This window comes from Struthio camelus, chromosome 1 (assembly GCF_040807025.1).
Source record: "Struthio camelus isolate bStrCam1 chromosome 1, bStrCam1.hap1, whole genome shotgun sequence".
Classification (NCBI taxonomy): domain Eukaryota; kingdom Metazoa; phylum Chordata; class Aves; order Struthioniformes; family Struthionidae; genus Struthio; species Struthio camelus.
The window spans coordinates 97,725,973-97,753,641 of record NC_090942.1 but is presented as its reverse complement, the minus strand read 5'-3'; the positions used below and the strand labels follow the sequence as shown (position 1 = coordinate 97,753,641).

General features: G+C 41.6%; 1 protein-coding gene across 23 annotated transcripts in view; it reads right to left on the bottom strand.

Annotated features, from left to right (window-relative positions):
- ST3GAL6 (ST3 beta-galactoside alpha-2,3-sialyltransferase 6) overlaps positions 1-27,669 on the bottom strand; it is a 45,000-nt gene continuing 17,331 nt past the window's right edge. For 12 of the 23 annotated variants that reach the window (XM_068959949.1, XM_068959958.1, XM_068959966.1 and 9 more), the window contains 10 exons: positions 26,747-26,846; positions 25,915-25,983; positions 24,544-24,621; positions 21,565-21,668; positions 20,126-20,189; positions 13,469-13,564; positions 11,688-11,874; positions 10,510-10,647; positions 6,705-6,857; positions 1-4,811 (listed from right to left, as the gene is read on the bottom strand). In XM_068959949.1, coding sequence (XP_068816050.1) covers positions 4,731-4,811; positions 6,705-6,857; positions 10,510-10,647; positions 11,688-11,874; positions 13,469-13,564; positions 20,126-20,189; positions 21,565-21,668; positions 24,544-24,621; positions 25,915-25,983; positions 26,747-26,835 — 1,059 coding nt within the window. In that variant the 5' untranslated portion in view covers positions 26,836-26,846 and the 3' untranslated portion in view covers positions 1-4,730. The remainder of the gene's footprint in view (positions 4,812-6,704; positions 6,858-10,509; positions 10,648-11,687; positions 11,875-13,468; positions 13,565-20,125; positions 20,190-21,564; positions 21,669-24,543; positions 24,622-25,914; positions 25,984-26,746; positions 26,847-27,669) is intronic. The other 11 variants (XM_068960058.1, XM_068960094.1, XM_068960075.1 and 8 more) reach the window with 4 other exon arrangements.

Genomic DNA, 27,669 nt, shown 5'->3' with positions numbered 1-27,669 from the left:
TCTTTAAGACAATTTATTCAAAGGAAAATAATCTCTTTCCATCTGTAACATTCAAAGTTTCACTTGAAACAACTTTTAAGAATGTCTTCAAAATACAGTTGGCACTTTAAAGGCATATAAAACTTAAGACAAATGGTAAATAAAATAATGAAGTATTTATTTTTACTGAAAACAGATGTTGAGCCTCATGTGTTCTTAAAAATCAGATTCTGCTTAAAAGTTAAGATAATTATACTGCCTCTCAGGGTATTTTTAAAAGAAAAACAATGTAGCAAACAAGAGATACGACTCACTGATTATTAAACACCGAAGCCGTGAGCCTGTATTAGCATCAACACAGAGTCACTAGAAATGTGATTTACTAAGATCTTTTAGGCACTCTCAGATTCACATTTAGTGCAATAACCTGTGACCTTCTTTCTTAAGTCATATCTCAGTACTTCCCTTAATTACTATGGCAGAGAAATAAAATACTTTCCTGACAGCACAAAAAGGGAAACACCCTAAAAACTTGAATCAACAGCACTTTTAGTCAATACACGTTTTCCTGTTGATGTTAAGTCTATTTTGGTAACTGAGAGCTGAGTCTTCGTGACGGTGCTGCGTCTTGGGAGGAAGAGAGTGGTGGATAAAATACAGGAGCATCTTTGACTGTAAGATGCTACCGACTTGACATTTAGCAGACCACTGGAGAACAGGAAAAGAGGAAGAAGGCGTGAGTCCATCTGACTCCACAGCTGATACAGAAAGATCCATAGGAGATACCTGGTACCTAACACAGTTGGCTGTTACCAGATGAGAAAATAAAGTTCACAGCATCCTGGAAATCAAAATTTGACAGCTTCACTACTGATGTTGTAATAATCAAAACAATGAGCAGCTTTTAAAAGGCAAATTTCAGTGCAGAGATTTTACCTTCAGGACCATGAAAATGGAAAAACAGAAAGTCTTTTAATAGCAACTAACTCTCAGAAAAGACCAGAGTATTTGGAGTTAGCCTTATTGCTTTTTCAGTAACAGTCCCAAGGCAAATCTTTGGTTTTGCAAATTACTTTGAAAAACGTGTACTCAGGTAAAACAGACACCATGAACTGCAGACATTATTGATAAACACACTATGTATAGTTAGCTATTTTTCCCTATGCAAAATGGGTGTAAAAAGATACCTTTTCTCCGGGCAGAGCAGCAGAAACGACCACATGAAGTGGAGGATGCTGATGAAGCAGGACTGGTGTATACAGAAGCCTATCAAAACATCTTACAGAGGAAAAAAATCAGTTAGCTCACCGCTTATTACCAAAAATAAAAAACCTACTAGCCTGTAAACCATACAGTGTTCAAAAGACACTACCCTTCAGTTTATAACCAACTCTTGGCTCAGTCTCAAGTGAACAGGTCTGTCTAAACATTTCTCAAAAAGTCACTACATGACACTGACCTCAGTGCGCGCAGACTGAGCATTCTTGCAGGGGCAATAGAACGGGTGGGAAGAGAAGATACATAGATATCTCCAACAAAAATAGGTACGTTTATTAAGAAATATAAAGGAGCAGCCAAGAGGGATAAATGCCTGAAGACAACATACTAAATACATTGGGGAAAAATATAAAAAACAAAACAAAAAAACCCGACCCTTACACACCAAAAAAAGCTGATGCAGTAAAAATAAGACTAAGGAGGCTAACATAAGTAAGAAGAGTTTAGGGGCACAACTTGTTTGTCAAAGTCTTTTTTCCTCAATTACTTGGTGAGGGTTCTAACTGTAACAGAACGTAACCAAATGAAATTGCAGAAAACTTCCCTAGGAAAACAACAGGAGAATGAATCAGTAGGTTAACGGGGAAAAAATATCTCTGGAGAGGAAATAAAGCAGAAGAATTAATCACATCTTCAAGAGAAGAGCTTGCTCCCCATCTCCTTCTGCAAAGGACATGGACTTGAGAAACAAAGGGAAGCACCATCCCGAGAACCAGCCACTGTGAGGACAGGGCAAGTTAAAGAGCTCTCCAAGAAAAAAAAAAAAAAAAAAAACTCCCAATTAACCTACTGGGTGATGTTACATGGGTCCAGCCATACCCTCTGATGCAGGGGCAGGCAGTGGAGAGCTCTGCAGCACTGGGGAGGACTGGGAAGCCTGGCTCTGCAAGAGGCCACGCATTTCTAGGGGGAAGCTAGAGTCCTCCATTCAGCCTGGCTCTGCTCTCAGGACAGTGGGAGATCTACCAGGGACCTCTGTGTAAAGAGAGCTCCACCAGCACCGTGACCTTTGTGAAAAACCTTACCTTGGCGTTCCTTTCATATACAATTACTATCGTCAGCAGTCTAAAGCACTGCAGTTCTGGTCCTGTATAATCACATAGGAACCTTTTTAATTAACTGAAGTAATCACCATAAACAAACGCTGGTAAAGCTCATGACAGTGATGTATATTTTCTGGTGAAGACGCACCTATTTATATTCAAATTTGCAAGGGAAGACCTCCTCAAAGCCACAGAACATGTATTTTTGAGGGGAGGGGGCGGGGGTAGGAAACATGAAAAATTGAACAAGAGCCCTTCTGCCCATCTTGTGAAGAAATGCCGCTTTCCTCCACTTCCACCGCTGTAGTCTCCTGCCCCAGCTGCCCCCCAACACCTCCTGCACAGCCTTCCCTCTGCTCAACGAGAAGCAACCCCGGTGTGGTGACAGCGTCAGGGGCTGTGCCCAAGGTACACGTGGTCGTGCCCAAGGCATGCGTCCAGCTGGCAGGATGCTCAGAACTGCTGCACTCGTGGCACAGCCCCACATTGGGGACCCGTTTGGGTCCCCTCCCCTACCTCCGATTATGACATCTGGCATAATTTCAAATATGTCAAATTCACTTGAAACTGGCCAAAGTTCAGGAGTCATTAGGTGAAAACATTATATGACCGCGCAAGCCTCCTCTGTTTCAGCTGTGACTCCCCTCCAAGTCACACTGCACTCAGGTAACTCCCAAACAGCAGAGCCAAGTAACTAAGAGAGAGATTAAAAGAACTACAGGAAGTTTCTAAATACCCGTCTCACTCTGCAAGACAGAAATAGGGAAATGTAAGATGAGGTCACATCAGTGCTTATTCCTTTACACTGCTGCAGCAGGGGAGTTGTGTTCAGCACTCTCGTAATCGTCAGCTTCTCAAAAACCCAGCACTGTGCTCCTGACCTGCTAGAGGCTTGTATTCATGTTTTTAAGTTCTTTACACTGCTCCTAAGCGTACTAAAGCTCTCTGCATCATTTATAATAAAGTAACAAAGGTTATTCTACCAACTTTAAAGACTTTTTTGAACTTTGTGCTTTCTTTAGATGATTGATCAAAATAACCACAAGATCTTCAAACAAACCTGCCACCAAAAAAAGGAAAAAGAAAAAAACAAACATATACACCTTATGAGAGTATTAGAACAGCATGTTACTTGTTCACTGCATCTTTGATAGCTGTCAAGGACATTCCCAGGCTGATTTAAACTTAGATATTCAGTAAGTTTGCCCGAGACAAATCTATACAGGAAACATAACTGTCCCATTAAATATCTCAGTTAAAATCCCGAGTAAATTCCCTCCGCTAAGTGATTTAGTTCAGCCACATCCTTTAAACCTAAACGTCAATACAAAGGAGAGGTAAACAGCAGCCAAACCATAATTCAAGCTGTTGTACATCTTTGACATTCCCTAGCATACACTACTGCAAAAAATGGGAACGTTCATTGCTCATATTGATGCGTTTCAAAGCTGGAAAGGCATTACAGCATCCAAAAAATGAGATTATGCTGGTTTGGAAAAATATATCTCGATTCTTGGGGAGAGAGCAGAAAGATACAGTGGATCCTGTCACGGAGACCTAGGAATCTGACAAATGCGATCTCTTAATTTAAGTTCAAGTGTAAACTTCTCAGCTCCAGCTCACGTTCCTGTTGCGGTTTGAGGGAAGTGACAGATCCACAGATGGTATTAAGATAAATCTTCAGTCTTCATTCTCTAAGTCAACTCACCAGCTGTAAAATTTACTGGACGCACAACAGGGGGAATATGGTTGTCCATAGGCTGGTACATGAACATCATCAACACCAACATCTTCACACGTGAGACCACGGGGTCTTCAGCTCTGGCTGATGCAGACAGCAGTTCAGAGAGGATGACCAGTTCAGGCTGTGGCTTCTTTGCTGAAGATGGCAGTCCTCTCCTCAGGGGTAGGGCAGACTGAAACCCGGACGCTCTGCATGCCCCCCTACTCTCCCCCACACAATAACAGTTTATAGACATTGCTTTTAAAGACACTTTCATGCTACCAGAAAGAGATTCAAGACTTTATACCCATCTACTAATTAAACATCGGTGGTCTTAGTCTTTGGACAGTGTAACTCTTTTGGAGGACGACCTCAGAAAGGAAGATATTCCAGAGGAGTAATCATGTGGAAAAAGTTCTTACTGATAAATAAATGATGCGCATCACATTTTTATACATCCCTGATACTTTTAGCTGAAAGTTTCATGTTTTTTCCATTATTAAATAGTTTCACAGAAATTCAGGTAACTGTTTGCAACAGCCCATTATCCTCAGCCTTAGAAGGAGCTTCTCCCTGGTGAGGTTTCTGTGCTCCTTTTAAACAGTAAACAGTTACACTGCACTTAAAAAATAAAAATAACATACAAAAAATAAAATTTATTGAAATCTTGAAAGTAGTGATTCTTCTTCATATCTTCCATTCAACTTTCATGTCAAGTTGACCACAAAGTTCTTGTCTATAAGCTTCTTCAAAAATTTCTGTTCAGCGTTGATGTTGTGGTATTCATTCTGAAGAAACGCAAGAGAATAAAAAAAATTTAAATTCAAATTATTACCAGAGGCATCACTTCATTGCTTTCCTTCCAATTACCTGTGCTACTTGGAGGATGTAAGGGCAGGAAGGCTCTGAGAAAGGGACTTGTTAAGCAGGGCTACAGTACAGTCTTCCAAGAAAACGGTGACACTATTGCTCAAAACTAGACTAGGCTCTGTAATAAAGGAGACAATCCCTAAGGGGCAGGAACAGATGAGACATGCTGTCACAGAAGTGCCTTTATCAGTAAATCTCCCAGCTCCTAACTCTGCTGACAGGAAGCAGCTGCATAACCACGTTTACAACAGCAGGAGTCAGATAATGACTAATCCTCAAAGCTCACTTCAGGTTCCTGAAGAGCACACATCAGGCAGTTGTAAGACAGATGTGCCTTGCCAGTCAGTTTCTACACAGTAAGTCAAAACCAACCCGTCTTCCATGTTGCCTCACATAAGATCCTGGATGCAAGAGATCACTGAGGTAAATGGATTTCTCTGTGCTGTCCTCCAAGACACTCACTGAGGACTGCAGGGAGTTCAAAGAACCTGCCTGCCAAGAAAACCCACGTAAAACGTCGTGCCTCAAGCAAGTTTGCTGAAAATCTTAATACACAGAATCCAACAAATTAAAATGAACGCAATGCAAATACTGCCTAAAAGATTACACATACCCTGAACAATATTTAAAACTCAATACCACTAATGAATTTATTACCTTTTTGAGGGGTGGGGGTGGGTTAAGTTTTAAGATGTTATATCTTTTAGGAAGATGTAACAGATGTCTAGTCAACCAGTGATCAACCTTACCAAGCTTTGGATATACTGTAAAAAAGCACCTGCAGAGAGGAATCTCAACAGGAATATTTGTTTAGTGCCAGAGGAAAACTGTCTCAGAGCAGAAGACATTTAGGATTCATCAGGAAGACATGAGAGGCTCCTATGGACATTGCCTCTACCTCTCCTTTGTGGGAAAGGGAGGGAGGAAAAAAGTCCCATATAGGACCAACACACCGCACTGCAAGTCTCGGCACATGGAAGAGAAAATTATGTTCACACTGAAGCAAAGGGCCGAGATGGAGATGCTGGGAGTACAAAACTGAAGACAAGAGCAGAGACATAAAAGAAAACAGGGGAAAAACTGTAGGGAAGCAAGAGCCCTTCCCTCAGGGATGGGAGAAGATGTTCCTGCTGCTGGCCAGTCTTCTGCTGTTCCCTCCCCAGGTGAGCTGTGGCTTCTTCCTCCTGGAACCAACTTTTTTTCTCTCTTTCTACCACAGCCACCCTCAAAGACCTGCTTTTCTTTTCTCCTTTGCATTTCTGAACTTCAGCTCTTGTCCTAACTGCAAGTTTGTGGGTCTTCTACTCCTTCCTTTCCCCTTCACTCTTCTTTGTTCCTTTTTTTTTTTTTTTTAAAAGAAACTTGGCAACCATGAAAAATTTTGCAAGTAGCTGCCAAAGAGAATGCAAATATGAACACTGCTTATTCATGTTCTGACAACGCTAGCAGATAGGCTTACATGAACAAGAACCACATAGCTTAAAAACAATGTTGGTAAAGCAAAACAGAATGTATACATGGACAAATGTAATGCAGATACTGTAGAATATGATGTAGCACTTAATGTAAAAAATAACTCTGTAGCCCCTCCATAACTGACAAACATCACTATCCACATTTTTCAAAAACAAATAAAGAGAAGAAGAAACTCGAGCAATATTAACCCATGAGCAGCAGACCCCAGGAGAAGACTGCAGACCTTTCTAACCTTCAGTCCACGTTTTTCCTTCTGATTGCATTGCCTTCCCCACTTATAACTATCAGTTATATTTCCCTAAGTATGCTTCTCAACATAAACAAACGTACATTACCTGCATCATCTGAGACATTGTGTCATTGCCATAATAGTGCAAAGAACCATTTCTGTCAGTGAAGTCGTACTTGAAGCCCGCCAGGTGAACTTCATGGCAGATGTGAAACGCTAGCGTAATGGCAATTAGACCTGTTGTCGGATGCTTGGGTTTCTACAACGAAAGCACAAAAAACACACACGCATAAATAACCCTCACCTTGGCAGGAACAGCAAATCTAAGAGCAAGGGCAGGGGCGCTCATACAGCCTAGCTCTCCTACAATGTATGGCTCTGTGGCTGGATCTCCTCAGGGCTCATAAGGAGTAAAACACTGCCTATGGCTATTCCAGCACCAGGGCACCTGCAGCGTCAGCCTTCCCTGGGATTCTCTGGTTTTAATAGGAGCTGAGCCCACACCGTAGCCCTTCCATCACCTGAGGCATCAGTAAGGCCTCCCCACCTCTCTGCTTAGCAACCTGCTTTCATGAAACTGGTCAGACTTCAGTACACTGGAGACCATTTCTCCTCTGACAGATTTGACTGAATTAGCAGATGGGCTCAACAGTTTCTAGGTGACGGAGACAAATAAACAGAATAATAGGACATATCTCATTTATTTACAAAACTAGACTGAAAAACCATGAATGCTACTGCTGCATTAACTTGGCTGAATTTGAGCTTTTTCAGAGCAGGGAAATTTCAAAAGAATAAACTTCCCCTCGCTATTTCCACTAGAAGAAATGAAACTGTAGATAAAACTACTTATTTCTCCATATAGCAAGTTAGTTCAGAAGTAAATACAAAGGAAGATATCGAGAGCAGGTCACAAACAGTTTTTAACTGTGCAAAACTGAGAGCACCTAAGTGAGAATTAGCATTTCTTACAAGAATAAAGAATAACTGCAACAATTGCAATCATCTGTCCTATCTTGTGATCGAGCACATGGTTGTTTTAGCAGTAGCTAAAATGATCTAAGGAAGTAAATGAGGCAAGGTGTGTACCAAGATATGATCCGTTTCATCAGATCAGCTGATTAAGTTGAGGGGAAAAAAAAAAAATCTTCCCAGAAACAGGCAAAATTTCCAGGCACATACACCCTTCCTTGCTCAAATAATCATTTTATCAGAGCTCGAAGGAGCCAAACATTTCTAGTAGTTGGAGTCAAACCTCAAAACCGGGCATGAAAATCATGTGCTTTTTTGAATTCTTACCCAAGTGCTCAGTTCACTTGCCCCTGAAAATAAAACGGGCAAAACAGCACTAGACAATTCTGCATAGGCAGGAAGACGTACTTAATACTACAAATAAATAGTTTGTTTGTATCATACGACAAATGAACAACCCCTGAGGAAAAAGTTATTAATAGCAGCTCTGTAAGCCTAATTAAATCACAGAATTGATCTATCACTTTTTAGGTGGAATTTTCTTTACCTTTATACAACTTCCAGAATACTCCAAAAACACCACTAACAAAACATACACAGTTGCCTGAAGGCCCGGCTGATGAGTAAAATAACTTTCTGCCTCTGGGGACCAAGATCATAAATTTAGTCAAGCGCCTGTCACAGTGTCCATACTAGACAGGTCTCAAACAATTACAATAGGAATGTTACCTGTCAGGATTAGTGCGATTTGGAAACTCAGGAATATCACAGGTTACAACGAGCTCTGTTTAACTTTGGCCTTCACAGGCATTAAGTCCACCTCAAAAGAATATATGAGAAAAGCAAAACTACTTTTAAAAGAAGAAATTCTCACGCTTTAAGCATGGTCTTTTCTCCACAAAATCTTCAGGGAAACCAGCATTTAACATGATGAAGGAAGAGCCTCTAACAAGCAAAAGGATTTTCTGTGGACTCTGCTGAGCAAAACTTGTCAGTGAAATGCTCAGAATCAGAAACGGCCTAACAAGAAGTAGAGAATCTAGACTTACAACGAAGTTTATTCTGCCGGGCATATTTCATGGGAATAGGCAGAGCTTTGGAATGAGTCTGCAACACCTTTTGGCATTGCCCATTCTGAGGCAGCACATCTGATTTTACAATTGTTCTTCTCGGATCTGTTAACACAATCATAGTTGCTAATAAAGAAACAAAAACACTTGCTGGACTGCACACAAACGCACCCACGGAACATAGCGCTGGCTTAATGGAAAAGGCTGAGACAGGAGGGAAAGCACTGGCAGCGTTCAGCCTTTCTTCCAGGCGAGGGGACTGAAGCCCAGAACAAGGGAGGCAGGAACCAGCTCTCACCGGGAACACGCTGTAGCAGCAGATCGCTCCAGAGCGGATCCGGCAAAAAGGCTGCCCTGCCAGCGGGCTGTGCCCCAGCACCTGCAAACGTGCAGGCTCTTAGCCACGGCCCACCATCTATGAGATGGGGAGTAAAACGAGGGCAAGTATGCCTGCGCTTCATCAGCTGCTACGGCTGCCACCTGTGTTGTGGGGCTGCAGAGCCCCTAGGATGGGGTGAATGGCACATGGTGGGCACGGAAAGCTTCTCCAAGCGCTGCGATACTTCAATCTGGCTCTGGGCAGGGGTGATCTGTGAGCTGGAGAGGAGCAGAGAGCGCATGCTATCCAAAGCGATGGAGCAGCCTATGCCTCTGCGTAACCACCAGGACATCACACATTTCTGTTTGGCTCACTCACAGCACTGATTTTACTTTTACTCCCATTGAGGAAGGAGCAACAAAGAGAAAAAAAAAAAAAAAAAGAAAAGTGAATTCCAGAGTCATGAAAGCCTTGGACATTCAGTGGCCCTTTAGCAGATCATTACGCTCCCAACTACCCTGTTTTTTCCCCACCCTGACTTGAAGAGCTGAAATGCCACAGAGCTTTTGCAAGCATGCAGCTGAACTGGGAATTCCAGTCTGAGTCAATAAGGGAGATAAAGCCACTAGTAGGCTCCAAACGAAGAAAAAAAAGCTAAACTAAAACCAAAAAACCCCCACAGCAAGAAATAATCCACCCTCCACTCTCTCCTCCCCCCCCCCCAACAAAAAGCACAAAACAACTCCCACAATTACAAAGGTTAAACCAGAAAAAAGTTGTGGTAGACACTCCACAGCAACAGCTTGTCAGAAGTTTCCATGCGTGTCAGTCATCTGATCGTGATGACCAGAACAGGGAACAGAACTGTATTCGCACAAGTGCTTATACTAAATGGTGCATGGTCAGGCCTGACTACACAGAGGTCTCCGCCTTGAAGCCTTACCTTCCATCAAAAACAGTCTTTAGTCAGAAACTGACAGTTGAAATGTATTTTTGTGTCCAAACAGTTGGTTAGCGCATTATAATGCTTGGCATCAAACCAGTAAGCACAAGAATCATGTTAGACGCATCATTATTGCAAGGCTGGAATATCCTGTATGTTCTCTATTCCCTACTCCCCAAAGCAATGTAGAATTAGTGGCTTTCAGGGTTTTTCCTTGTTGGTGGTGGTGGTGGTTTTTTGTTGTCTTTTAAGCTACATTTAATAATACAAGACTTTTTATATTTATATAGAGGCTCTTCAGATGCTACTATGCTCCAAAGCTTGTCCACTTTTTCAATTTTTGTTAAAAGGGATTATCCCAGCCTACAAATGCTGTCTCATTTAATATTGATTATAGAACCCATAAATAGAGATTCTGGCAAACAAGGCTATACCCTCTCTCTTTCTGGGCTCCGTTTTCCCACCCTCTTTGAGCACCACCTAAACCCAAACTCACAGAACATGAACCTAAAAGATGTTCTAACACAGTCCATTATAATGGAGAGAGAATGATTTCTGACTACACGTTTGGTTGTACATAACTCAAAGTTTAAGAAAAAAAGCCTACCTCCTTTTTGGGAAACCTTGTTGGGAAATGAAGCCATTCATACGCTGTTTTCCTGGTGATGCTGGGATCAAGTATCCTGATTTGACTAGATTTGTATATCATGTTCAATGCTGGTTTCTTCCAAAAGCCTTTAGCACTCTGCAATGGTCAAGTAAATACACATTTTTAAACTTTATAATCCGTTGTTTTTGCTTTTGTAGTTTCTCTAGATCTAACCAAAGTGAAATCCAGGGGCAGGAGGTTGAGGAAGAAAAGGAAGGTTGAGCCTCCTGAAGTTCAATAAATGCATATGCCAAATTGTGCTCCTGCAGTAGAAAAATCCCACGCAACTGCACAGGCTGAAAAACAGGGGGGCCTTGATGGACAACAAGCACCAGCAGCACGCCCTCAAGGCAACACAGACTAATTGTAAAGATGGCCACACTAATAAGAGCATAGCAAGCAGGTAGAGAGAAGGGATCATTCCTAAGTTTTCTGTACTGTGTCCAGCTGTGGTCTCATGAGTACTGCTTGGGGCTACCCTGTACCAGAGGGAGAGCCAAACCGGGGCCAGTTCAGCAGAGGGCCACTAAAACACCTTGTGGGCTGGAGCACGTGGCATGCAAGATGGGTCTGAGGAGGCTGTATTTGTTCAACCTGTCTTCAACTAACTTGGGGGTGGGGGGTACACAAAAGACAGTCAGGGTCTTCTCAGAGGTGCACAGTGAGAAGATAAGGAGAAATTCTACCCCACGAGGGCAGTGCAGCAGTGAAACAGGTGCCCAGAGAGGCTGTGGAAATATCCCTGGTGATATTCAAAACTTTCCTGGATGAAGTCCTGAGCAACCTTTTCTGACTTTGAAGTTGGCTCTGCTTTGAGCAGGGGGTTGGGCTAAAAACCTCCAGAGGAAGATCCCTTTCAAAATTATTCTACAATTCCACTGAATGGAAGGGCTAGAGCACATGCATCAGAGAATAAAAAAATATTTCCAAGAGGAAAACTGCTTTGGATTGAAGAACTGATCAGCTCTTGGGGTGAGAAAGAATACAGAAGCATATGATGGGGAAGAACAGACTAACTGGGAGATCTGCTGCTGCTCCTCCCAATTGGGATAACTGAGGTTAGATGCTGAACAGATATATTACATGTGAGAGAGGGGTGGCAAGCCAAGCCAAAGTGCATAAATAATTAAACTCACTATTTTCTGACCACCTAATATCTCCCAAAGCCATTTTAAATCACGTGGTTTGAAGACAATGAGAACAACAGTCGTATTAGGGTCATAGTGGACTGGATCCGAGAAGATGGATTCTGGATAAGAAAGGCGGAAAGTTGTCCTCCTCCCAACATCCTCTTCGTACCCTATAACAGGACCATTATTCATTCTGCAGAGGACAGACACAGAGATGGCAATGACTAACTCACACATCCATTCTTGCTGTGCAGTGGTCAGCACGCGCAGAAGTCTGCAGGGCAGATAGCACATCCAGGCACACAAGGATTTGGTGGCACAGCGTTTATCACGTTACATGGCAGATGAGCAATTACGAGATGCTTCCTGCACTCGCCCTCTAACCCAGAGACATTGAGCACATATGGGAACGTGGCCAAGACGGTTTAGAATACAATTATGTGACTGCTTATCATGTATCAAGCAGAAGGCCTTCCGATTTTGGCTCAAATGCAGAAACCAGAGAAGACTGAAGAATATCTGGCTTAGAGAACTACTGATTGTTCTATTCATGCCGCCAGATGATCCAAATCGTTCAAGAGGCCATTCAATAATGTTTTTATATTCTTCGCTGTATGCAGCATATGGGACAGGGATTACGACTGTCTACCTGATGCTGATACATCTGTGTGTGTGCATGCATGTATGTGTGTGGATATATACACACATGCACACACACACATATATATATGCGCACACATACACTTATGTATATACACACACATTAAAAAAGCAAACGTGTACTATATTTATGAAAGTTTTTAATTTATAGCTAACTGTATTTAAATGCGTGACACTAATCTATGCAAGGATTTCCATTTCATGAAGAGTAAATAGATCTGCAAGGAGCTAAGGAGCTTTTGAATTCAAAGATTATATTCAAATACATACAAGACTTTAAAAATAATTCACAGATCTTGTTTGCATCATTACACTACAGTGAAAAGAAATGTATTCCCCCCCCCACCCCATAAAGCATAAAGCTTTCATGCAAGTAAAATTTCCTAAAGAAGAAGATTTTTAGCTGGATCACCTTCTGTAGTTTTAAGTTCGTAAGAAGAGCTACGACTAAAGAATTTCATGTGTCTAATTTCAGGTTATCAGTATTCCAGGTTTTAGATAAGGCTTTTTATGCTATTGTTTTGTAATGCTGTTTCAGTATTACAAAGGAGCATTACAACTGATGGCAAGTAACAAAAATGAGGCTGACGCAACCTTGAAATGGACAAACTGTAACGGCAGCTGAGGACTTGCAATGAAAAGAGAGTTTGGGGTGTCAGGTATGCTACCTGACAGGATACCTACAGGCCTGATGGCTGTTTAATCACTTGCCATCTCAGTTTATGCCAGAGAGAAAGTGGTTGTACTGTTTTTTCTTATTACGCACGAAACTTGTCTGGGATGCTGGTTCACATCAAGGGGCAAACAGAGGGCTCGAGGCTATCACATGCTCAGACTCATTCATCTCCGATAACAGCACCCTCCATGTGCACGTGCGTATCTGTAGGCCAGGCAGGCTGCACACCCAGGGTTCTTTCCTCCCCCTTATCAATCAGTCTATGCAATTTAAAACACTGATTTTTTAAAAATAATTTTTAAACGAACACGATAGATTAATTGATAAAACAGGAATTTTCATCCATTTTCTTTTATACAAGAACTGAACTCCAAAGCTACTCTCTGAAAACAAATTTTTTTTGTGATTCTCTGCACGTAAAGAAAATGAAAAGGAGTTACTATATTATTACCTTATTATCACGTCGTACGAGTCAATTTTCTCTCCTAATGTCTTATTTCGAAGTACTCCTCCATTACCAACCACAACGCACCTTCGACAGGCAACACTGTGGAACAAGCAGAACTATTAATACCCATCATTTCACTTACATCATTAACACCAATGTTGAAACATCCGCCTTATGGGCATTTAGCTGATTTGATAAGACTAGAAAAAACAAGGAACAAGAACAGGGGTTAGGATGCAATTCACTGCTGAGTTAACAATGGTTGAATTTCTCCTTAGAGTAATTTGTCTATTTGTATCCTTGACAGTTCTTGGCACCTAAGCCACAGTCCCAATCCTACATTGCACTCTAAACGTTTCAAAATGCGGCTGCATTATTTCAGAGACTGCCAAAGGCAGGGAAAGGCTTCTCCAGTACAAATATTGTTTCACACGTCTTTTGCATAGTGCTTTGCAGTTTCAGGTCGTCTGAGCAGATGGTGATATGGGTGCCATTAGATAAATTATCTTCCACAATGCTTCAAACTTGCACTCGTCTGGGTAGCAGAAAACTAATTAAATTCAGATGACTCTGCAGTATTGTAGAACTCTACAGCAAGCTACTGTGGCAAGATAATTTACCTTACAGGCCTCTGAATCACGCGCATAAGGAACTTCGGCCCAATGACAAATGCGATGCCGCTTCACGCAAATATATTCATATTAAATTTTCTCCTTCTACTCAGAAAGTGCCGTTTAAACATGTCACTATGACAGAAGTGCACATTATCGTGACATAGCAAGCGATATGCTTGATAAACAGTTGCATTCTCTTATAAACTAGATACAAACTATACAGCATTACTAAGCATCCAGAACACTTACAGGAAGCTATAAATCACATCTTATAATACATCCAATCAAAAAAACTAATCCTTTTGAATTTAGAATATATTCACAGTCAAAATGCACAGGCAAAAAAGGTACTCTATAAACGCAATTGCTAAACTTGTGCAACGAGATTCTAATGGTAAAATTCTCCAAAGAGCTGTCCCAGGTCTTCTAATCGTCTCTTTTGCTCTACACTGCTTTATTTGAAAGCTAGTAAAATGTGTGCTTTGCTTTATAAAACAGAGCAAACAGGCTGGCTGTTGTGTTTACTCCAGAAATTTTGCCTCTTTAGGGAAGTTTCACATCCAACACGTGCAACTGCAAACTCCTCCTTCAGAGCACGAGCATTTTGGTTGTAAAATGCTTCTTTTAAATTTAGAGCAAAAGCTGTTCAGCAGCTTGGTTGCAGCGGGAACACTGGCAAAAGAAAAATGTTGGTATTCTGTTCAGACACATTCACAGCATACTGAGGATTAATCTTCTCCCAACATCCCGCTCACAGGGTTCTTCAAACAAGAAAAAGGCTCAATGCCATTTCTTACTGTAAGGGACCAAGAGACCAAGTAACAAAGAACACTAGAACAAGGATTAAAGGCCCAGTACTTCCTCCTCATATAATCCTACTTGCTTCAGCTGAAGCAAGTATTACTCACCACGAATGAAAATAGCCTGCTCCAGGCCAGACTAACTGACAGCTCAACATACAAAGTAATCCCCTATATTACCAGCAGAATTGTTAACGTAGTCATGCACTACTGCATGCAGGCTAGGGAAAAGGACCTATGCCCAAAGCCATTGCTGACAAACTAAAGCTTACAGAAAAGGTGAAATGTGAACAAGTGGCTCACTCCTACTCTTGTAACAACCAACAGCGATTTCAAAAGAAGAGCTGAGATGTCAGCTTCTCATCTGCTGCTCTCGGGCCACATCCGCAGAGGGAGTTGCTCGCATTTCATAACGAATTTCTGATCCACCTGTTAAGCCTCTCTCAATTAAAATACACATGTCCAACAAAATCCAGCACTGCTAAATACAGTTCTTGGGATGGAGTGACACGAAAAAAGCTAGCATACCTTTCTCTAGTGTTTCTCAAACAACTTAGGAAAAGGCAAGCATCCATAAAAAGAATTTGGGCTAAAGCCAAAATTCCATGTGATTTGGTGCCTCGGAAATTAGGGTGCTAAAAACCTGTTAGTCCCTCTTGTCCCCAAAAACCTTTTCTCTTTACTCCAGGATTGCTCCAGCCCATTCATTTTCCAATCAGTTTTTCAGTCTAGTTTTAAGATCTCCTGAGCAAGTACACAGATGAATATATACTTCCTAGAACATTTATGGTGGGAGGAAGAGAACAGAAACATCCCTTTTTCTGAGTTACGCTTCATTACCCACAGCTATACCACAGAGCTCAAAGCAAGACCCCAGCCTATGACGAAACAACAGCAAAGAGAAACTGGAAAGAAAAAAGGAAAGTTGGACAAAAAGGGTAATCACTAAGTGATGAAGGCAGAATGAGGGAGAGACACAAACGAACAACACTAGTTTATGGATCTATCATTTTTTCCTGTCAATTTACAGCATGCTTCTGTAAACCACTACAAGTTTCAATAATCTTAAACCTCTTAATTCAGTGTCACCAAAAGCCACATGGCTGCAACCGAGTTACCATGAGATATAAACAATGAACTGCTACTGGCACCTAACCCACTGCAGTACCTCCTGGCTAGAGCAGCCCTCCCCAGTGCGCTGCAGAGAACCTGGCCTGGCACAGTCTGACTAACACATCACGTAGGAACTCATCTTCTGCTCTCAAACCGCAAGAAAAATTGCTCCTAATTTTGCTGAACACTTTGTTTTATATCTCTGACCACTTGGCACGAAATTACAGAAACGGCATTGACTCCTTTACAGTTGATTTATATTATTCTAACCATAATAAGCAGCCAAAAAGTGACTTTGAGGAAGCACTGCTGCATCTGTCCTTTGCAGCAAAGTTTTATGGGATTCCTTATGCTGCGTACCTCCCAACTTTTGGCAGGAGCTACATTTAGGAAGCCTCTTCCCTACAGCAATCCCTATCTACTGCAATGATGCCTTCAATTCTGGTGTAAAACCGAACAGCACATTTTCTCCTCTTTGTACTGTGCAGCTGGAAAGTAGCAGGACAAACGCAGGGCACGAGTGGGTGAAAGAAAAAGTTACATGAGAGCTGGGCAACCAAGGTTAATGCAGCTCCAGAAGCTGGATAGCCGCCATCGTATCAAATCAAATACAATGCCTCTTCCCCCTTATTGACTGATATAGTCCAGATCTTGTTCACAACTTTTAAAAGTTGACTAATACTACTTGGAGGGAAAAGACAGTGCAGTCTGACAAAGCTTTCAATTTCCAGCCCCCTTAATAACAAGCCTACTCGAAAAAAGGTTATCAGCTGCTTTCGAATAACCAATAAAGCATCTAAGATTGGTATGTGAACTTTTGAAATAATATCAAAGTCAACAAGCAGATCAAATATACTTGATGTTGAACTTTGTCAAAAAAATTAGAAAGACCACCTTTTAATCTCTGTCAAGCTCAGGAAGTCAAATAATGCCAGCTCAAACAGGAAAACTCCCATTAATGCACTATTTCTGAATTATTTCCCCTCCCCACCCAGTTTTCAGCTGTCTCTAGTTATGATAGTAGGCCTACACCCATAACAGCATAGGTCCCACTGATGATGATAAGCAGCAAGGGAAATTGGTTACGCTGGAGAACGGATAACATTTACACCTGTGGGTTAGGTGTAACCACACCAAAAACAGAACATAATCTCAAGGAAACCTAGGTATGAAATGAAGATAAAGGATATGTGGCAAGACCGGACTACATACAAAGATAAGTTCAACTGACACGTACTTACAGTAGATCGCAGAAATCAACATACTGGTTTTCAGGAGACTGCTACTCCCAGAGTATTTCATCAACCCCACTTCTCCACGTTTCCTTTTTCACAACGTTTTCATATTTGAAAAACAAACAACCCTCACCCCTTCTCCAAATCAACAAATTGGTAGGAAGAGAAATAAATTCAGAGGCTTTGAACAACATTAAGCGTGCTCTAAGTGAAACAGAAGAGACAGAAGGTCCAGCTTACAACCACCAGCACAATATAGAAGAAGGGAAAAAAATCATCATGGCTTTAGTATAGCGAGGGAAGAAACATGCATAGAAACTATAAGACTACTCTGCTGTTTTCAGGCAATTTAAATCAGGACCCATATATACCTAAATATATCTCCAGAGCCTAAATGTAATCCCTTAGCCACTCACTCAAACCATTGCCCTAGGTCACACTGTGTGAAAGAGCCTCTTAATTAAAAGGTCAAACATTATTTTACATATTTTGTTTATGGTGAAATACTAAAAGAAACATTTTCCCACTCATAAAAGAAAAATACTGTTAAGTGGAAATGTAGCGTTTAAAGGTTAAAAAGCTTATATCTTCCACATTCCACCAAAATACTGTTTCTCTGGAGAAAAAACAACAAAAAAAAATCTGGACGTCAACTCTTTCAACACCCCCACGCTCCAGCAATCTTCTGAGGAATGCAAATTATTTCCTTTGAGGTTACTTGGTAAAAGGAGGATGCAGAGGTCACATTTTGTTGACTCACTGCTGTGTAAATGCATTTGGGAGAATTTACTGCTGATAAGCTCAGAGTCCTAAAAGCCCCTGCCGAGTACTTGTAAGTAAATAGGTGGACTGGGCGTTCAACGGGTATTCTGTGGATACACCCCTAGCCTTCTCCTACGAGCAACTCCACTGAAGTCAATGACACCATTCACTTCAGAAAAGTTTTGCGAAGCTGGACTTCACACAGTAAGAATTCCACCTTACTTTGGAAACCTGCACTATTTGGAAAAAATATACTTTGTAGCTCACTGTGTACAGTTTTATGGATGTTGCAAATAAATACAGCTCACGTACATAGGTACTTGACACTAATAGAGCCTAGCATTCATGAAATGCAGTTCCCCACACCCCTCACTAAAAGTTTACAGGGAAATTCAATTTCTATTTCTATTCTGCCAACGAGATTAGGCTGCAGCAACAGAGAACTGCCTAATAATACAGCAACAGAACTACAGGAGAATTTTGCTGGGCTTCTTTCCCAAAGTGCTTCTATTGTTAAACCTCTATCTCAGTTACACATATATATATAAAAAAAAGCTCTTCCTTACTACAGTGATTCATGCCCTATCAGGGCTGTACACGTATACTGATAGATTAAGAAAGAATATATCATATGAAGTCATTGTACATTTGATTCATTTAAACTATTACCTATTAAGTAGTAATAGTTCTCATTTTGCTTTTACACTACTAAGGTATACTAGTTTCATTAAAATGAAGCACACCTCTCAGAACCACTACATGTCTGCATCTTGAATGAAGAACTTGCTTTTGACCTAAAGAAAGGACACTTTTATTTAAAAGATTTTAGGTTGTACTACAAGGTTCTTCACTTTACAATCAAACCGAATATAGCACTGAACTTGTGATGTCAGTGAATTTCTAGCACATTTGGCATTCTCCTCCTTCAAGCTCCAGACTAGCAGTAGAGTAGTTTTTTTGTTGTTGTTTTAACTTAGTAAGAGTAAACCTGAACATCCTAGAATTAGCTACTAAACACAGGGAAAGGAAGGTGTAGAGGAGGTGAAGAAAATAGCAAGCAAAAAAAACCCCACTTCAGTTGGACAGGAAAGCTAGATATTAAAAACAAGATAGGTCTTAGGTTTGAACACAAATTATTTTCTTCATATTCCAACTAAGTTTAATTAAAATATGACCTTTGCATTTGACTTGAAGCAATAATGTTCTATTTGATCTCTTTGATTAAAACAGTCAAGTACAGCCGGCCTCACCATTATTTACATCCAGCTCTTAGGTATCCTGCATATTAACATCATATATGGTAGGTTCTCAACCCACGTGCTTGACTGCAAATCTAACAAGTCATTTGCATCACTTGGTAAACATATCATTTCAGTGTATTTGCCTACTCTACTACCCTACCTACAAAAATAAATACATCAGAAGCCTGACAGAAGTGGCTTCTCTCCAAGAGATTTAAACAGCATGATTTAATATGTGAAAAGTGAGTTATCTAGGGCGTGCTTCATTCTGCGCTACAGTCCGGTTCTTCCAGAGATGCCAGGAACAGTCTTTCCTAGTTCCATAAACACCTTTCAGAAACAGGATTCAATCATTCACAGGAGAACGAAGCTGAACGTATATATGAACGAGCACGTGCAGCAAGATACGGGATGCAGTGGCAAAGGCACATGCATAACACTTCTTTTGCACAGATATAGCCACAAACTGGTGACTGTTCACCTCAAACATTTTCTGAAGAGACAGCTAAAGTAAGCTAGTTTACACGAATAACGATTTTGAAAGAGGAGATCACTTTCACTTTCAGGGGTGGTTTCATTTTCCTTGAGCATAAAATGACATTAAAGGAAGATGACACTGTGTTTAGTCAGCAAGCTGCTAGGGCACTTAGAAAAAAATCCATTAAGTTTAAGTTATCCCACAGAAAGATTATTCTTGAATGTTGGTGCTACATGCGTTTAAAACCAAACTAATTTAAACCTTGGAATCAGTTGCATGTTGCTTTGACACTATAGGTCAGACTCTCACCTCAGGTAACTTGTCCAACTCCAGGATAACATCACTGACATTGTGTTTCAGGTAAACACTCAGCACTCAAATGCAGGAAAAAAAACAGTAGCAAACAAACCATCTCACCTGTCGTCTTCACTGGACAGGCCACAATTCTGCAGTCTTGAAAGGGCTAAATGAAAGAATTGCTCTAGAAAGCAAACAGGAGAGAGAAGATTTTAATGAAAATACTCAGCAGTTCCCAGTTTAAAAATAAGCATGCCACTCGGACTACAGCATTTTCAGTCACAACAGTTTTTTGTTTTGTTTTTTTTAAACACACTGTGCTCAAAAACGTCAACAACACTTGTAATTTAGGGCCATATATGAATCAGTGATGCCAAAGGAATCCAGGTTTATCATAGCTCCTCTCTGGGGAGCTTTTCCTGCTCTCATACTCCCTTGTTAGAAAACAGAATGAGGTTTGCATCTAAAAAACTCACAATTATAGGTAAACAAACAATAGAGTTTCCAAGACTCATGCCCTAACTGGCTTCGGTTTTGCTTTCAACCCACCTACAGCTGGAAGAGATGCAGCCTTGATCCAAGGGGAAGGGCTGCACAGCCAGGGGACAGTAACCGTGTTACCTGTTTTGAGATAACTCATCAAACCAGTCTGTGCTAACTGGCAAAGTTCAGCAGAGGCATCTTCTCAGCCCTCCCTCAGTAAACGTGTGCCTGTCTGACGCTTCTATACCTCTCTTTGCAACAGGACCTGAGTGACTCAGTCTCTAATGTGTTTTTCCTGCCTGCAACCCCAGAGGTGCCAGAAAACACACTTGTTTTCTTGTTACACAGATAGAGGGCTGAAGCCCAGATTTGCAAGGGCAATAAAACGGTGCAGTGTTAAAAACTGAAGTCAGTCGGACTTTACAACTTTTTTCAAAAGGCTGACTAAGGCACTTAGGGTCTCTGGCCCAGTCTGAACTCTGCCTGACCAATGCCAGCAGCAGGCACACTAGGCAGACACTTTGCACGAGCGTAGCCATGTAATGGTAGGACTACCCTCTGCAGCCACAGTAACACCTCCCCGGACTAAAGAGGCTAGCCTTATAAAGGGGAAACGTTGCTGCTGTAACTGCCTCAACCTGGGGACACCTACCACAGTCCTCGTTAGGACTCTGGACCCCGATCAGCTCAGGTACGTTGACCAAATCCCATAGCACTGACACAGCTAATGCTCCACTGAACAGAGCACTGGCTAAATAGCTTTAATACTCCAGCCCCTATACAAATGAACACAAGCTGAATTTAAACTCCATTCCCCCCCACCTCCTGCCCTTTTGAAGCTCCTCTGCTCAGAGGGGCAATCCCTAAGCAGCGTTCTGATTGTTAAAAACAAAGACCAGAGGGACTAAATAAAACTATTAAGTTGCTGAGGGACTAAGTAAAACTATTAAGTTGCTGCTAGGTGCCCCTAAAGGATTGTCATCTGTGAAAACAAAACACCAGGCCTATGGATTCAGATGGCCTAAATATAATTTATGTATTTACATTTAAAAAACAGGTACATACAGAACACAAACCTGCTCTCTTTATTCCATAAGGTAGTTCAAACTTATCACTTCCATGGAACTCTGCCACTTTGATAAAATCATTAGCACACAGGAACGGGTATATTTTGTCAACGCTAATAAAAGGGAAAAAGCCATAAATTTCAAAAATCCACATGACATATTTGAATAAACCATGTAATTCATGCAATCACTTAGTTTTCTTCTTTTAAAAATCGATAATATTTGGTTATTTTAAGTAGGATAAAACTCACGAACACAGGGAAGGAAATCAGGTCACAGAAAAGGAGAAGACTTTATAATGTAAAATTCCAGTAGCAAGTAAAAGATGGAAGGACTGATTTTCTGATAGCGTACGTTATATGGATTCACTGAAGTTACATGCATTGAAGAAGTTTACACCACAAGATAGAATATTTGAAAGAAGCTGTGATCCAGTAAGATAACTAATAACTTCTGATTTGAGAAGTAAATATTCATGCTGAGGAAAAAAAAAATAGGGGCAGCAAGGAAATTTTAAAATTATTCTATATGGTAATTACACCAATAAGAAAGATTTGAAACAAGCTGTTTTAATTTGAAAATAGCATCTCCTGAGCATTTCAGAACATTTGAGAAGCGCTCCCATTCCAAACGAGTGGCCCTTTACAGCTGTGTTAACATTAGTAAATAGGTTGGGACGACAGGAGCAGCTCCATATAGCAAAGCAATATGAAGGTCCCATGTCCACATTATACACACTTCAGGGGTTTTACTTTGGACTAACTCTAGTATGATCCCACAGACTAAACACTCGTTAGCAGCTGCAGCACATTAGGTGTGCTGCTGCCGTGCACCTCCTGGTTTAGCTTTGTCTGAAAAAAAACCCAGTCCATGTGCACCGCTCTGCGATCAGCAGTGTGGCACGTGGGGATTATGAGAGCATGTGCCTCAAAAGCGTGTTCCTCCTGCAAACCGAAACCCTCCCGTGTCACACCTTGTAGACATCAATACAGAACAGGTCACTTGCCTCTTGCAAAGGCAGCAACCACAACCCAGGGTTATTTCACACCAGGAAGGGACTCCATTGCCACATCTGCCGAGTCAAGCTGAATGAACAAATGGCATGCCCAATCCTGTCACATGCTACTATGCCCTTGGCTTCACCTCATACTTAAGGCCATAGGCACTCACTGAACTGGCTGACTTTGCACTGATCGTGTGTACCAGGACTTGTATTAAAATGCTAACATAAAAGTGCACAGTCACAAGGAGAAAACCTAGAGCGTTGACCATAAACACACACAGAGCCAGCACATGACTTGTTGCTCCATTAAGAATACTAACAGCTGCAAAAGAAATAACCTCCCTCTCACAGTTTCACAAATCGAATGTCTCACTCATGAAGCTCTGTATACTCAAAGATACAAACAGCAAAAATGAATCAACAACTGGGCTACGGGTTAACAAAGCGAGACCTGCTAACCTGCTGAAACATCATGCACTAAACATCCTTATTAAATTTAATAACTTGCCTTGCCGTTCAGAAGCAGCTAGTAAGCTTAGCCATAGTAAATAACTTACCTACTGCAAAGGGATTCTTAATTATAGCTCTGGTTCCTTTCCAATAAATAATTCTGCCAGGTTAGAAATCGTTTCAACCATCCCCAGCTATTACCAAAGTGCACAGACCAGATTTTCAGCTTAGGCAAACTATCCAAACCGTAAAGGAGCTATGGAAATAGGCACGAGCCTCAGCCTCATGGTGTGTTTTCTGCACCTACCTTCCTCTTGCTGTTCATCTCTGAGACCGTTTCTGCTCCCTTGCACAGGAGCAGGGCTACCCTGCTATGCCTGACAAAGACTTAGAGTGGGCCTGCTTTGTGAACAGGAGACCCAGTATCCCCTTTCTGAGCTAAGCAGCTAAGCAAAACCTGGAGACTAGAGCAGTAGAGGACTGCTTCAGAGAGAAGGAGAAACAAGAGATCCTTGTGCGTTTGTTGAAATAGTAACAAGACTGAATCAAAGCCTTGCTATCTTGTACACAGAAAGGACTAAACAAAGAAGAAATGGTGCCATTTCTTAGAACTGTAAGCCTCCTTTAGCCAGGACTTGGTCTAAACATCTTCCCAAGCTTTCCTGAGGGCCATTCTCAGTGTTTGCTCAGATAAAACACAAAGCCAACAAAGCCTGCCTGCTTGTGTTCCTGCGGCAGTTCCTTGATCTCTCTCATCTAATACACATGTTTCTAATAAGAAAAACTCCCAGTATTTCCCCACACACATCTTGGATGCGCTTCTGTGACCAGGCATCTCCTGCATTTTGGGTGGAAGCTCTTGTTTTTTTTCCAGCTTCCTGCTTCTTTAAAAAGGATGCTTCCTGTAAGTATCTTAAAGCAGAGGACACCTACACACACTATCAGAAAAGCCAACCATGAACAATCTCTAATGTCGATTAATTAAAAACAGGGGGATGGGGAGAAGAGAATCTTATTTCATTAAAGATTGGGTGAATTTGGATGTAGTCATGCTCTTTTCCAGACAAATTGAACCTTCTCTGGTTTCTGGCTGCTACAGAAATGCTTAGCTGTCAAAAATCTTAAGCTCTTAATTCTAGGCTCAGTCACAGAATGACTGAGTTTCAGTCTTTGACACTAAGGCTTCTTTTACAGGAAAAGAATTGGGGGGGTGGTGTAATTAAGGCTTGTATTTTAATTGAGAAAATAGTTTCACTGTTCCTAGTTACAATACCTGAAGACAAACTATTTATTTATTCACTACATAGACAAGCCTGTCAAGCTGGTTGCGTTATATTGCCCAGGTGCTCAAGAACGGCAAGCTGAACAATTTGTGTTGCCAGAACCAGGAAAAGCAGCGATAAACCCAGACCCAAAATCTGTACTTCCTGAGGTGAATCAAAGCGTGAAATAGTCCAGAACATGTAAATAATCAATAGTTCTCCTTAAATCGGCACAAGCTTTCCCTTCCTCCCACCTTCTCACACAGGACTCACCCCAACAAAGATTCAAACGTTGGTTTCAGGAGACAAGTATCTAGTGCATTCTTCCTTTCCACAGCTGTGGGTGGCAGCCTGCAAGAGAAGAATTTCAAAGAAATAGCAAGAACAGAAATATGGAGCATCAACAAGGTGGGAACTTCGACAAAAAAAAATTAGCAAGTTGATTACTGAGTTAGCACCATGCCAAGTTGTCATTATTGCCTTTGTCTGTATTACAAAGACAGATCTTTCTGGTTGAAGTTTGATTCCTTTTACTAGTAAGGCTTTTATTTCATACTGCTGCTCCAAGAGGTCTGTAATTGCCCTCGCTGCGCAACTATCACAGCAGATATAACCAGAGGTTAGATGCGAGGGCCACCTCCAGGGAAGCAGAAGCCTTCTGCTGACTCACCCCTGCAGCCCTATTAGATAGATGTCACTAGCACTTCTCAGAGACGAATGAGGACCCTTTGGGAGAGGAGAGCAGAGAGCACCACACAGCATACTTGAAGAAAGCGAGATTCTTTGGGGATAAGTCACTCCTCTCATAATAAGGCCAGAGGGCTAAGACTTATGCTTCTAAGCACATTCCCGCCTTAGCGCTTTAGCTTATTTAAGAACAAACATGAAGCCTGGGAGGGAGAGTAAAGTTCAGTTTAAGCAATGCTTGCATCTGGGCTGCATTAAGAACAGAAGGATGAAGCCACCACATAAAAGCCACAAGCTAAACAGACCATTAAGGTTAATTGATTTTGGTAACCTTAACTTGTCATGTGAATATTGACACTGAGCAAGCACTCTGTGAAATGCATCAGCTGGCCAGCTAATTGTTTTCTAGCATCAGTCGCACAAACAGCATTTTTCAGAACTGCTTCAGAGAGAATGGAGGCCTGCGTATAAGTTTTAGCATAGATGCTCATTAGTCCAGCAAGCCTAATTGCGGAAATTTACTAGGACCAGATCTGCTTATAGAAGCATTTGCACATTACATACGAGTGAAATGCACCTCTGATTTATTCAATTTTAAGCACAAACATTGTCTTTGCAGCTCTGCTAATTCTGTTCGGGTATACCTCAGAATCGCAGACTTTTGGAGAGTGTAAACAAATGCCCTTCCAACAATTTACTGCTTGTTACAGACAGTCACTGCAAGTGGCCATGAATATTAGCCAAACACTGGAAACATGACATGGACAAATTCAGTTCTGCTAAACATGCTACAGTTGTGTTCATAACAGAAACAGTCAATGGACATGGCTGCACAATGACCAGTTGAATAGGGAACCTAGGGATAAAGACTATGGATTTTAGTCTTAATCCCTCCCCCCTGCCCAAAAAAACAACCAGCCAACAAAACCCACAAAAACACTCAACTGCTGAACTTACTGAGTTATTCCACTAGCCTCATAGGAAGAGGAAGCCCTCACAGAAGAAGTCTGTCCATAAAAGCTAATCCTGCAAAAGGGGAAATGTGGTAACACTGAGTTTTGCTATGAACAGAAGCCAAAATGGAGAGCCATTAACATCAGTTGTACACTATACGTGAGACAAATAAAGGCAAATCAATCACGCCCTTTTAAAAGCTACCACTATCAGCTTCATAATGCAAACACACTGGTCAGCCCCGGTCACAGCTGGGCAAAGGTCACTGGAGTCTCAACTTCTTAGATAAGCACCCCAAATTTTTAGGTCCCAAATCACCTATCCTGTGAGCACTGGAGACAGCCACGTCTCACCTCTCAGCAATTTGCCTCAGTGAATTTCAGCATTTCAGAAGGTGCCAGCCCCAGCTACAGCTATTCCCATGCATGGGGCAGATCTGTTGATTATCACACCTCTGAGGGAGCGAGCTCACACTACATACACCATGGCACCAGAGCGGGTGGGGAGCAGGGATACACACAGATAAGATCTCTCTCCTCACCTGAACACCTATTTTCAGGAAATTCAAAGGAGCGTTCTATCTCTGAGGTCCTGACTTCTCAATACACCTAACTCAAATTGGCTGCTAGGTTTAAAACTTAAACAAGAGAAGGGGAGAAGGGATGTCAGGACAGAACAATCGCATTCATTCCTCATGGTGCAAAATAAACCTCACCGTAGTACGCAGTTCTACTGACCACTAGTAAACACGTTTGGTAACACGGTGACTAGGGGACACAGATATCACACAGTCATGGGGGCATTAGCTCTATAAATGAATGGAACGTCACCATACCAGTAGGGGTTATTCCTCCACAGATTTCCATGAAGTATACCATACATAACAGCAGCAGCCAGGATAAAAATCAGAAGGATTCGTTTCATGACTGGTAGACCTGAAATATAAGAAATAAAACAAGAAATATAAATATAAGTTACAATTTTAAAGGGAGCTTTCATAAGACATCTTTTGACCTAGGAAAGGAAGTCGCCATTACTATAGCCACTCTCCATCACCAGAAATTTGACTGGGGATCATTCCAGTTTGATTTCTTACACCGGGTCACGCGAAGTCCCTGTGACAGGAGCTGAACAGTGCACCCCTCTGCACCTCATGCACACGCATATTCTGCATGATAACAGAGAAATACTGACGAGGGGTTGCTTTAGGTTCTCTCTGAAGCAACTAGAGAAATACAGGCTCTTACAAAGCAACAGAGTAGGAAACAATTTCTGCCCACTGACGGCCGAAAGAAACCAGCCTCTTGGGTCAGAGGTTGGCCTTTACGGATACCTGCTCTTCTCTTCCGTCTTTCTCTACCCCCTATCAATTTCCATAATTACATGGTTAAACAAGCATGCGCATTTTAGGGTAGGAAGATAGGCTGATGCCACTGCAGCAGAATAGGGTATGGTCTGCCACAAATTGCTACTGGCTTTTTCAGGACTACTGAATATTCTGAAGAGTCGGGTTTTGGTCATTCAAAGCTGTACCGAAGCGGTCTGCTTATGCCCTGATGTCCCACCCAGCCTCCAACTCCTGACACAGACCTCACGGCTCTGTTGAGAGAAGCGTGTTATTCTCAAGCTTTGCAAAGTGAGGAAGAGAAGTCACGACCCAGCCTGTGGAAAGCACTTAAGAATTTACTAACTTCTGGAGAAAGAGCAGAGAGAGTGTTTGCTTTTCAAACAGAATTGTCACCCCATTGCACAGTGTAA